At 38.7% G+C, this 13,396-nt stretch overlaps 1 protein-coding gene across 3 annotated transcripts in view; it reads right to left on the reverse strand.

The window, feature by feature from the left end:
* Positions 1-13,396, reverse strand: part of MSRB3 (methionine sulfoxide reductase B3) — a 192,419-nt gene that overhangs the window by 74,418 nt on the left and 104,605 nt on the right. For all 3 annotated transcript variants that reach the window (XM_070409794.1, XM_070409795.1, XM_070409793.1), the window contains one exon: positions 5,572-5,600. In XM_070409794.1, coding sequence (XP_070265895.1) covers positions 5,572-5,600 — 29 coding nt within the window. The remainder of the gene's footprint in view (positions 1-5,571; positions 5,601-13,396) is intronic.

Below are 13,396 nucleotides of genomic sequence, written 5' to 3' on the forward strand. Positions count from 1 at the left end.
AAGTCTATTCTATTAGTAAAATAGAATAGTTTTATTCTATTAGTAAAATCACTAACTACACACACTCGTAGGCAAGCAACACTAATACATCAACTGGGAAACAGTATTAAAATGGGAACCTTTTAAAAACTCCTTTAAAATGATTGCTCTCAACTGGCGAAGCTGAAATCTTTAGACACGAATGAGTTATACTAAACCAACAGAAATGGAGTTCAATCAGTATATAACTCTGGATATAGAGGACACAGCTAGATGGCAGCTAAAATTTAAATCAAATTAATCAAGGATAGAACATTCTTTGGGTTCTCAAGTCAGAAAACCTCTGCCTTTTGGTTGAGGCTTTCTTAAACTTCACCACAAATAGAACTTTCCTCTATTTATTTGTTTGTTTATTAAATATTTTTATTGATTTTTTTTTTAGAGCGAGAAAGGAAGAAAGAAACATTGATGTGAGAGCAAAACATTGATCGGCATCCCATGCACCAAAAGGAACCTTTCAATGCATGCAATGCCACCCAACCGAGACACACCAGCCAGAGCAAACTTTCATCTCTCAGCGGTTCTCAACCTGTGGGTCGCAAACAATGAAAATACATCCTGCAGATCAGATATTTACATTACGATTCATAACAGTAGCAAAATTAGTTATGAAGTAGCAACGAAAATAATTTTATGGTTGGGGGTCACCACAACATGAGGAATTGTATTAAAGGGTCGCGGCATTAGGAAGGTTGAGAACCACTGCCTGAATGTGTACATGGTAATACCACCATCCTTCCATAAGAATTTGTACGTGACTCAAATTTCAGAGATAGATAAAAACCTCAAAAAATGAACAGGTCTCTTTCAATAAATCAAGACAATCTAAAATTTCCAGGTTTTAAAAATAACATGAAATGTATGTATTTTACTTTAAAATATTTCAAGCAAAAAAAAAAAAGAAGAAGAAAAGAAAAAAGAAAAGTGAAACAAATATGGCAAATTATTAAAAACTAGAGGCCCGGTGCATGAAAATTCATACACTCGAGGGAGGGAGGTGTCCTTCAGCCAGGACTGTGACCTCTCAAAGTCAGGAGCCCTTGGAGGATGTCCGACTGACAGCTTAGGCTCGTTCCCCTCCCCCTGGGAGCAAGTGGGACATTCTTAGCACTGCAGGAGAGGCTCCCGCCACCACCATTGTGCTTGCGAGCCATCAGCCCAGCTTGTGGCTAAGTAGCGCTCCCCCTGTGGGAGCACAATGACCACCAAGGGGCAACTCCGGCCCCGCACCTCCATCACCCCTCCACTGCTGCAGGTCGCTTGTTGCCCCCCGATCACTGTCCCCTCCCTCTGCCCGCTGGCACCCACCTTGGCTGGCCTGGTGCCGCCCGCTCTCAGGCCCCGCTCCCCCACCGACCAGTCGTTCCATCGTTAGTCAATTTGCATATTAGGCTTTTATTATATAGGATAGTAAAATCTTGATGAGGGATATATACGTGCTTATTATACTATACCATGGCTACTTTTATATATAATTCACATTCTTCACTATAAAGTTTTTTGAAAGTTAAAAAAAATTATCTATGGGTTGCTTTTGAAGAAAAAAAATTCACAATTTTAATACGAAAAATTTAAATCATTCTCTAGGTTGACCATTTTGGTATATAGTCAACAACTGACATTTTTCATCAGGTGTTGACAATGAAAACTTTCCTTCCTTCCTTCCTCCTGAATCTGACTCCACAGCCTGAAACTCATTTACACAAACTGCAAATGTGCAGTAAGCTCTGCATAAGTTGGATTCTCTACTTGGAAAGAAAAAAGGTTATGTGTGTGTGTATAATTTTACTTTGAAATACTTTATGGCTAGTCATTGACCATAGTATTTGTTTTTAAGGGATTTTTTTCCTTAGTAAGATGGCATATTCCTTCATTTAAAAATCTTTGTCAAGAACACTGTTACAGCTGTATAGAACATTAAACAGAGTTAGTTTACTTTCTGTATTTGATGAACAATAGAGAATCTGAACCTATTAAAGTCATACATTTAATTGTTCCAATATGCTACCTTATTTCTAACCAAAATTTGCATGATATAGAATGCCAAAGACTGCATTTCTAATTTTCTTTGTCATGATTCCCTCAATTGATAGTAAGCTAAAAGAGTTTATAAGAAAAAAAATTATCTGTTTCTTAATTTGAAACCATCTAAATTCTTTCCAAAATGTATTTAAAATCAAAATTAAAAAAACACACATGCACATAAATAAACTTTTAATCAGTATTTCCCATAAGGTTTTTCAGAGTACAGGACTTTATAAGTTTTCAAAGACATGCAGATGTTGTCCATGATAGACAGTTAAAAAAAAGTAGGACTTGAAAAAATAAGACTCATGAACAAAATCTTTGGTCACAAGAGTGAAAGATGTGTGTCTGTACAGATGTTATAACTATTTTCAGAATAAATACCAACCTTCACTACAGGAATTTAGCAGCACACTTAAATGTGGATTTGAAAATTTAACATAAATTTTCTGACTTTGACAATAGCTGCCTAATATTTCAGTTTTGTACACCATTTCCAGGTTTTACCTTCAAAATGAACCTGGTGGACTTTTTCATTTTTAATAGCTATATTCCAGATCCTGGAGCTTAAAACCAGTTTCTGACTTGATATTTAGGGAATTAAATCGATTATAACACCCAGTGGGTTCTTAAAAATATTTTTGGTGACTGATTGGCAATGATAAAGACATGCAATTTTATGTAAAAATTCATTCTTCATCAATTTTATTCATTTATTTTTATTATACTTAAAGATTTTATTTTTTAAATATATTTTTATTGGTTTTAGAGAGGAAGGGAGAGGGAGAGAGAGATAGAAACATCAATGATGACAGAGAATCAGTGATCAGCTGTCTCCTGCACAGCAGCCCCTATTGGGGATTGAGCCCACAACCGGGCATGTGCCCTGACTGGGAATGAAACCATGACCTCCTGGTTCATAGGTCAGTGCTCAACCACGGAGACACACTAGCCAGGCTTAAAGGTTTTAACTAGTAAAATGACAAAGATTTTTCACCCTATTTTGAATCACTTCTTATAAATCAATAAAAAAGTAAAATAGTTGATATAACCCACTGTGCCTTTAATCTCCTCATAGTCAATACTATAAACCAGAAATGCTTATCTTATACTATCAAAGTCACACGTGACTCAAAAGCCCAAGAACACACAGATGGAAAGATTTCTGGAATCATAGTTATCAAATTGGGTGAAATTGTGAACTCAAATGTCCAGACTTCATATTTAAAGAGTCTCACCAAATTGGGGATTTTACAATAAAAGGAAGAATGAGCTTTTGAAAAAACTGAGCATGTTGTCTCCTTGCAACCACTATCATACACACACACACACACACACACACACACACACGCACACTGAGTGGCCAGATTATTATGACCACTTGACTTGTAGGCAAATCAGCCGTACACTGCATCGTATGGGATATGGAAGCCGAAGGCCTGTTCGAACACCTTTGCTGTCTGCAGTTACCAAGATAAAATGTCTCCAATTCGCACAGGAACACAAGGATTGGACAGTTGAGCATTGGAAAAAAGTCATGTGGTCCGATGAATCACGTTTCCAGTTGCATCATGCAGATGGCAGAGTGAGAATTTGGTGGAAACAGCATGAAAGCATGCACCCCACATGAATGAGTACAACCCTTCAAGCTGGTGGGGACAGTGTTATGGTTTGGGGCATGTTTTCCTGGCATGATTTGGGCCCTTTAATTCGTGTGGAACAACGTCTGAATAGCACAACATACCTAAGTATCATTGCTGATCAAGTTCATCCTATCATGTTGATGGCGTATCCCAATGGAGATGGATTCTTCCAACAAGACAATGCGCCATGCCACAGTGCTCATATTGTGCAGGAGTGGTTTCAAGAACATGAGGGAGCCCTAACTGGTTTGGCTCAGTGGATAGAGCATCGGCCTTCGGACTAAAGGGCCCTGGGTTCGATTCCTGTACCTTGGTTGCGGGCACATCCCCAGTAGGGGGTGTGCAGGAGGCAGCTGATCGATGTTTCTCTCTCATCGATGTTTCTACCTCTCTATCCCTCTCCCTTCCTCTCTGTAAAAAATCAATAAAATATATATAAAAAAAAGAACATGAGGGAGACTTTACCTTGCTTAGGTGGCCCCCACAATCACCAGATCGCAATTCAATTGAGCATTTGTGGGACGAAGTTAAAAGAGCCATCAGGCAGCTGGTTCCACAACCATCAAATCTCACAGAACTGGACAGTGCTATTCATCAGGCATGGTGTCAGATTCCTCGCATCACCTTTCAACAACTCATGGAGTCAATGCCAAGAAGAATCGCCGCATTATTGAAGGCAAAAGGCCCAATGAAGTACTGATGGGGTGATCATAATAATCTGGCCACTCAGTGTGTGTGTATGTGTATGTGTGTGTGTATGTATATATATATATATATATATATATATATATATATATATATATATATCCCACGTTAAAAGGCTGTTAAATTGCATTGTTTAACCATATCTTCAGAAAAGAATCACTTCTACTGTCGTGGTAAACAACCTGCTTCCCTATTTATAACGGTCTGGCCCTCTAGCAACTTCAGCACGAAATTATAGCTAATTTGCCTACAAATGTCAGGTGGTCATAATAATCTGGCCACTCAGTGTATATGGTTTCTTTGTGGACATAATAAACAAAAACCTTTATTTTAAAAAAGTAGGAATGTTACTTTTATTTAATAAGTTACATATTTCTCTGCAAGTTATTTCTCCTGGAATAGAAAGTTAATGTTTATTTATCCATTAACAGTTCGCGAAAGAACATAATTTTCTTGCACCATACATGAAGCCATTTTTGTGCTTTAATTGTAAACATCATCAGAAACTCCAAGGCTCACAGACCTCAACAAGTGACATAGAGACACAGTCAAACGTAAGGATTACATGGCTACCTTCGTGCTTAATGAGAAGAAAACACCCAATGAGGCTGGTACGCCACTGTTTGTGAGAAGATGAATTTTGTTTTGATACATACCAAATAATGGCTTAAGGTGACCTTAGTTTTCCACTACCCACCCCCCCAACAAAACAAATAAAAAACAAATAATAAGTCACAGACAAATATCTATTTCTATTGGCTAAAACTCTTTATAGTTTACTGGGTTAGATGTAAATATTACCCACATTTGATAACAAAACACTTGCAGAGAATCTTCAATTTATTCAGGATGCTTTGTTCACTGAGAGACTAACTCTATTTTGAGCAATGATTTTGCACAACCCCCACTTCTGTTTTTAAAATAAAACTGCAGATAGAGAGCATTAATGCTTCTTGCAGAACTATCAAGAATCCCATAGTGAACATCTCAAGTGAGGATTCCAAGCAGCTCAGAGCCCTGCTTTGAGGTGGGGTTCATGTTTTGAAAAGAGACTGCCTCGTCTGTTTAAAATCAAAATGGTTCTTGATCTGATGAATTACTCCTCAGAGAATAATGTAAATAAAATATACTCAGAATAACATTATTAATGTAAACATACCTGAACCAGAGTCAAATTTGGTTTCTGACCTGCAAAGGGAAAGACATTTTTTACAATATAAAAATCGCTTATTAAAGAATAACTGTTATTTTATGGGGAGGGGAAGGGGTAGATGCAACAGTTACAGATTTCAGTACAATGGTCAACAAGTAAAACAGCTTTAAAAAATGTAAATAGATATTTATTTTAACCATTTTAAATGCATGCATTACCCTAGGCCCCCTAAACATGCAGATACCATAGAGATAGCACAATATGGAAAAGATATTAACTTTTCACTTGTTTTTGAGAGAAAGAAGGTAAATTATATATATATATATATATATATATATATATATATATATATATTTAAAGCACCCAGTCTCTATAGATTAACTTTTTCAGTAATATAATAAAGCAATTTTTAAAAACCCACAAATTTAAAACTATCCTCTTGACCTATTATTAAAGATTTTTAATTATTTAACACCAAGTAATTTTTCACTAAGTTCTTCACAGTGTAAATGAACCTGGTAATCCCATATGTTTAATAAGTAGGAGGAAAAAAATCCAAGCCCTTGTGGGAACATTATGTTTCAGATATAGGTTAATACTGGTTGTAAATTCAGAAGCCTTTGAAGCTCTCGGTTCGGCTGTGGGAAAACTTCTGTGAGGTAATTACTCTCGAGATGCTGCTGATGTGCTGTCAAGCAGAATTAACCCCGAGACTAGGCCTATCTACACAAGCTCCTCTAAGACAGCATTGTCTATATCTAGCTCTCAAACCAATTAGTGGGCATGCTCCAGTCGGGTCTATATCACACATTAACAATCAGTAGTATATATGTTCACAGCTGCCATCCCAAGATACAAGGACCGGCCAGCAGGAGTCCTGTTTAAAGGATGTTACGTTGACAGAGAAGACTTTTTCCTGGGGAAATGTAGTTAACTAAATGGGGAAAGAGATTTCTTTGAAATTATGCCAGGGTACCAAAGCACTTTTGGAAGTGGTGGCTTTTTTTTTACCTAAATTAGCATCAAGAGAAGTCAACAAAGAGCAGAGAGGCAGAAGATAAGCAAGAAGCAGCTTCTTTTGTCACAAAAATTTATTTTCTCAAGTACTCCCAAATAAAGTTTCACCTGACGCTTAAAGTCAGTAATTGTGAGAAGAAATTATTAATATTATCACCACGGTTATCAATCACCACTGTAATCCAGGTCCACATTTTTCCCCAGTCCTGGGCCCACTAGTCGGCATCTCAGTCCTTCTCTTAGATGTCCCTGACACCTGTTCAGGAGCAAGCCCGTTTTCTTTTTTTTCTCCTGTTCTGGAAAGCCTTGCTCAGGCCTTTTTGTTTCCACATTCTGAGCATAACTCTAGCCGACCCTGACCACTGTAGTCCTGCTGGTGTGCTTGCCTATCTTATCTTTCCCACTAGACTATGTCTATGAACCTTTGTAGCCACAGCACCTATATAGTGCCTGCTGCTTGTACTCAACAAATGTCTGTTGAGCCCTAACCGGTTTGGCTCAGTGGATAGAGCATCGGCCTGCGGACTCAAGGGTCCCAGGTTCAATTCCGGTCAAGGGCATGTACCTTGGTTGCAGGCACATCCCCAGGAGGCGGTGTGCAGGAGGCAGCTAATCAATGTTTCTCTCTCATCGATGTTTCAAACTCTATCCCTCTCCCTTTCTCTCTGTAAAAAATCAATAAAATATATATATATATATATATATATATATATATATATATATTTGTTGAGAAAAACATCCTTATCTCCTTACCTGTATGTTCTCCCTCCTAAGGTTCCCTTCTACTTATGTCCTAAAATGCATTCTCTCATGTCCCCTGAAACTAGGCCATAGCAGTTCCTTCTTTCTCTGTCTTATCTTCAGTATCTGGGATTCCACAGGTTTCTCCTCTCTTCTTCTTAGAAGTACTCCAAAATCGAATAAAAGCCTTCCTTCAAATCTGTTCCCTGCTCTCATCCTCCCTCATTCTTACTGACTTTACTATCAAGTTTATTGAAAAGATGGACTATATCCTATATTGTATGTCTTCCTTTCCTGACCTCCCAACACAGGGATCTGCCCTTGCTAAGGTTTATCAGTGCCTTCCTAGTGCTAAATCCAAAGGCCCTATTATAGTCCCTGCTTTTCCAAACCTCTCTCCAAACTAGCACACAACACTGCCTGAATGTCACAACTGCAACCTCAAATGCCACAGGTACTAAGCTAAACTCACTTTCTTTCCCCTCAAATATATTTATCCTGCTAATTTCCCTAACAGTTAAGTTGGAAATCATGATGGTATTCTAGTTTCCTTCTGCATCCCATTATCTAATTAGCCACCAAGACCTGTTGCTTCTACTGCCTTCCCCTCCTCTATGTCCTCACACTAGGCATCTTTAGGCCGATCTTTGATTCAATAATCTCATAACCAGATCCCCGCGCCTTTTCAACCCATCATCTAATCAGCTGCCAGATGTTTCCAAAACATCAATCTATCTATCACCTTACTACCACCCCAACAACTAGCGCAGAGTTTTCAAAATTGGGTCACAAGAGAACCCATTAGTGGATTACAAAATCAATTTAGTGTATTGCAGCTAGTATTTTTTTTTAACTGAAATGGAATAATGAAGAAGACAAAATTCACTTCACATTTTGAGGATATATGTAATTTTGTACAACTTTTAGGTGCATGCATGTGAATGTATATGTATGTGCATGAACACTTGTTTACACCTGTGTGTATGGAGCAGTAGAACCCTTACAAGTGAGCAAAAAGCCTCTGCTCTGGCGTTCCTCTGGCTGCGGCCTCCTCTCCCCAGGCAACCAAATACTTGGGTCCCCAGTATTCCCTACCCAAATGGCTCTGAGCCAGCTTTCTCAGCCTCGATTCAGGTCAGGTACGCTACCAGTGTGTGTATGTACCTCCAGCCCAAGGGGTAGCCAAAGGCTATGACTTGAAGGAGGAAGCTTGGACCTTAGGGCAGAAGGAAGAGGGAACAAAGAGGGTAGGGCAGGCCAATATGCTTTCCCTACTCTTCTGTGTTCCTGCTCAGAGAATTCTTAATTCAAACCCTCCTGTGAGAGTGGAGCGCTGACAGCACCCAGGGCCAGAGTTCCCCTATGGACAAGATGGGCATGGTCTGGAAGGCCTTGAAATTCAGGTGCCTGCCTGGTGAGGACAGGGAAGGAGCGCTGGAAGAGCTCTTCCCCCAATACAGAAGAAAAGAAAAGGTGTTTCTCTTATAGATTCCATAACCATTGGAAGACAAGGCAGAGGGAGCCTTATCCTCCTCACCTCCCACTTGGCCTTGTTGCTGTTATCCCTCCATTTCCCAGGGTTAATCACAGCATTTTGCTGGAAAACAGAAGTAATTTTAAATTTGCACTATTCTCAGTTATTTGGTTTCATACACAGACTTTATTGTTTTTGTTATGAGATATGTTTGTCAAGGTAGGTTGGTATATTCTTTGCTAACAGTTAGTTTATTGCCTTAATTTATAACTTTTAGAATAATTAGCTATATTGTGTCCCAACTTGTCCTCTTGCCCAGCCACTGCAAATTCAAGGGCCAAGGCCTGGTAATAAGTCATCGTGTAAAAAGGTATGTTTTTTACTCTGGGCCACAGACAAAATGTTTGAAAGCTACTGACGTAGGGACATCAAGTTCACAATCTGGTGCACGGTGCACCATGACTGGCTTGCTTTTCCATCTCTAATCCACACTGTGGCCTTTACTCTCACCAAACCAAACTATTGCCATCTTAGTTCACAGCCTGCATCCAGCATCCTCAGTCTTCCCCAGCTCATCACTGACAAACCTTGACTCAACCCTCAAGACTCACCTCAATCCCCTCAGCATCCTGCCTGCCCCCCTTGCCTCCCAGGGCTCCTGGCTCACCCCGGGTTACTCCACAGTTGGGGGCCTGGCGTGCAATCTCACACCACAATGTGTAGCACCAACTCAAAGCTCAGCGAGCTACAGACTGGGTCTCATCCATCTTCATATTCTCAACACTTAGCACAGCACCGTGCATTTAAGAGTTCTTAAAAACTTGTAGTGGGAACAAATGAACAAATGAATCTGTAAATTAACAGAAGGACAAATACAAGATACAGTGATCAAAAACTATAAATGCCTCTTAAGATATGAAAAATCATATCCGGAAGTTTTTATTCTTCAGACCATCTCATCTTCTCTAGGTATAGCTAGCTGGTCAGTGTGTAAAATAGATACATAAAGTGCATAGAAAATATCTTCACAAACTAATTAATAACCTTTGGTATACATTTTTTATATTTAAAAGTATTTTCAGAATTCTTTTTTTTTAATAATGTTTTTGTTAGTCCTCGCCGGAGGATATTTTTCCATTGATTTTTTTTGAGAGAATGGAAGGAAAGGGGAGAGACAGAGAGAGAGAAACATTAATGTGAGGGAGACACATCAATTGATTGCCTTGCGATTAAGCCTGCAATGGAGATACTAGTATGTGCCCTTGACCAGAACCGAACCTGGGACACTTCAGTCCAAAAGCCAATTCTTACCCACTGAGCCAAACTGGCCAGGCTACTTTCCGAGTTCTTAAACACAGCACTGAAACTTCAAAAATACAACTACTCTATTAATAATTAAAACATAACAACAGAAGTTAATACTGTCAGTGTGAGAAGTAGGGAAAATGGGTTCTATGGTATAAGTTAATTCAGGTTTATATCAGATTCCACATACACACACTTATATACACAGGCACACAAAGTACTCCTGTACATATTATGGACTAATCTCTATTCATAAATCCTTTTAAAGAAAATAAGTGACTATAGATAGGAACAAACAAATAACAAGTATGACAAAAGAATTCACACAATACAGATTATATAAGAGAGCCAAAGAGTTCATTCATTCCACACGCACTTCTTATGTGCTTATTTTCAGTAATATATGATGGTAGATGGTAGGGAGATTAAAAATACATGAAGTAAGGTTATGTGGGGTATAATATGCATAAATATAATTGTCTCCACAGACATCAATTTTAACCCTTGATTACATACTTACATTTAAGCTTAAACCTATTCACCCAATTCCTTTGACAATTGCCAAAAGATGGTGAATACAGCATAGACTATTACTGTCATCAAACTTCTATTCTACCCTTTTTTATTTTAGAAATAGAATTTTTGAATTTTAGATGGGCACATAGCTGCTTAGGTAAGACAATTTTTCCCAGCTCTCCTATAGCTAGTTGTAACTACGTGACTAAGTTCTTGTCAAAAGGATATAAGCAGAAGTGAGGTGTAGAACATCTGAATTATACCCTTAAAGGGAATGATTGCACTCCTCCCCTTCTTCCTCTCTTCTCCCCTTTTGCATTTCCAGGAGCTGGAGCAGCTGAAGCAGACCCATAGACCATGAAAGAGGAGCTGATAGACCAACAGCCTTTGGGCCAAAGGTACACACACATGGAAGCGCCATATCAATCCCAATTGTTATCATGTTTAATCCACTACTATTTTGGAGTCTTGTCAGAGCAGTTGTAACAAAACTGCTACATTTTAAAAGGCTGAAACTAAAACTTCCAACTTTTTAAACTTGAAAAGATTTTATGCATTTAAAAACCATACAGGGTAGATGCTAGGAGAATTTAAGTATTATTATTACTTTTAAAATAATTATAATATATACTATACACATTCTTTTGATAATAGAGTTGCAGATTTTCAAAAGAGGGCAGTTTTAGTCATTGGTTAGAGTTATATAGTCTTAGGCAAATTTATAAAACTACTGTTTTCTCTTTATAGGGAATAACCCAGTGTCTACAAAAGTTCTGTGTATTGAAAAGTTTTTCTACACTGTATTCTTGAAGCTAATATAAATTAATATATTTTAAAGCTTTCCTTTTTTAAATGTGATTGTCTCACGAGGAACCCACAAAATCTCAGAGAACACTGTTTTTTGTTTGTTTTTGCTTAATGTTCCATTGAATTAAATTTTTAAATGGGAATCATGTAAGTATAAACTACAGGTTGATGAAATCAGTGTTCCAAAAGGTCTCAGTCAACATGTAGAAGAGTGTGGGTGCTGTTCTTACTGTTTTTAATTGATGTTAACTAAAGATTCTAGCTACAGAAAATTATTAGAGGGAAGGCACAGAAGGAAGACTGATTTTTGCCTGTAAGTGGATTATATATGGCAACTCCACACCCAGGAATTTCTAAGACAAACCAGGTCAAATAACCTGACCTGTTGTCCCCTTAAAGCATGAAAATTTTTCAGAAATTCCAATATTTCAGGATCTTACTTATAACTCTAAGTATTTCTTCTTACCCCTACAAATAATTCAAAGACCTTCATCAGACCACAGGCTAGAATAAGAGCCATGAATATTAAATGCCCCCTTCACTATGTAAACATAATATACTTCCTCTGACTGGAAAGTTCCCTCCCCCCTCCCCCACTCTAGAATCTCTTGACCCGTTCGCCTATTTAACTCCTCAGACTTTCTCCACATATTAGCTTAATTATGGTTTCTTTGAAGAAGAGTGGCCAGCCTAGATTAAATCCCTTTTAGATCACCAGTCACTCCTTTACTCTCATCAGAATTGTCATTCTACATTTGCTCATGACTCATTTTAAAAGAGTCAATAATTGTGACAGACATTATTTGTTGCCTATTTAATGGTTTTCCCTGATAACAGAATACCGATTTTTGAAGGGTGCTAAAATGTGACCACCCCAGGAACAAATCATCAGTAGGTTAAACTCATTGTGGCAATCCTATTCTCCTTTTCTCCTCTGCCTATGACTGATTCAAGGATAGGCATGTAAGCAACCTTTGAGCAGTAAGAGGTACAGGGAAGTCTGCTGGGGATACTTCTCAGAAAGGTATTTCACTGTGAAAAGGACAGAGGTGATTTAGGGATAAGGCCCTTTTTCTACTCTCTCTCTGCTTCATGCCTTTGAACTTATTATACGTAGGGATATGACACTTAGAACTACTGTAGCAATCTTGTAACCATGAGGGAAAGGCCAAGAAAATCACCGACATGCCAATCCAGAACTCTGACACCATCATTCCAAAACAGCCTTCCTCTAGAGCAGTGGTTCTCAACCTTCTGGCCCTTTAAATACAGTTCCTCATGTTGTGACCCAACCATAAAATTATTTTTGTTGCTACTTCATAACTGTAATATTGCTACTGTTATGAATCCTAATGTAAATATCTGATATGCAGGATGGTCTTAGGCAATCCCTGTGAAAGGGTCGTTCAACCGCCAAAGGGGTCGTGACCCACAGGTTGAGAACCGCTGCTCTAGAGTTTTGCTGGGACAGTCAAATCTGGCATTATTAGCCACTTTTACTCGGCTATTTCTGTTACTTTTAACCCAACATATTTTAACTGATATTATTACCATAGCAGCATTAGGCTATGAACTATCATATTTACTGTGTCTAAAATTTAGGTTTCTATGTTATATATTTACTAGAAACCCAGTGCACGAAATTCATGCACTCGGGGGGGAGGGAGGATCCCCTCAGCCTGGCCTGCACCCTTTCGCAGCCCAGGAGCCCTCAGGGGATGTCCAACTGACGGCTTAGGCCCTCTCCCTGCGGACATCCTTAGTGCTGCTGCCACTGCACTCACCAGCTGTGAGCCTGGCTTCTGGCCAGGGGAGCACACTGACCACCAGGGAGAAGCTCCTATGTTGAGCGTCTGCCCCCTGGTGGTCAATTCATATCATAGTGACCGGTCGTTCCACCGTTTGGTCGATTTGCATATTAGCCTTTTATTATATAGGATGATAATGATGGAATAAATACAGAAGAGAGAA

The sequence above is a fragment of the Myotis yumanensis genome, unplaced genomic scaffold, assembly GCF_028538775.1.
Source record: "Myotis yumanensis isolate MYYU_CA2020_CCGP unplaced genomic scaffold, mMyoYum1.0.hap1 SCAF_3, whole genome shotgun sequence".
Classification (NCBI taxonomy): domain Eukaryota; kingdom Metazoa; phylum Chordata; class Mammalia; order Chiroptera; family Vespertilionidae; genus Myotis; species Myotis yumanensis.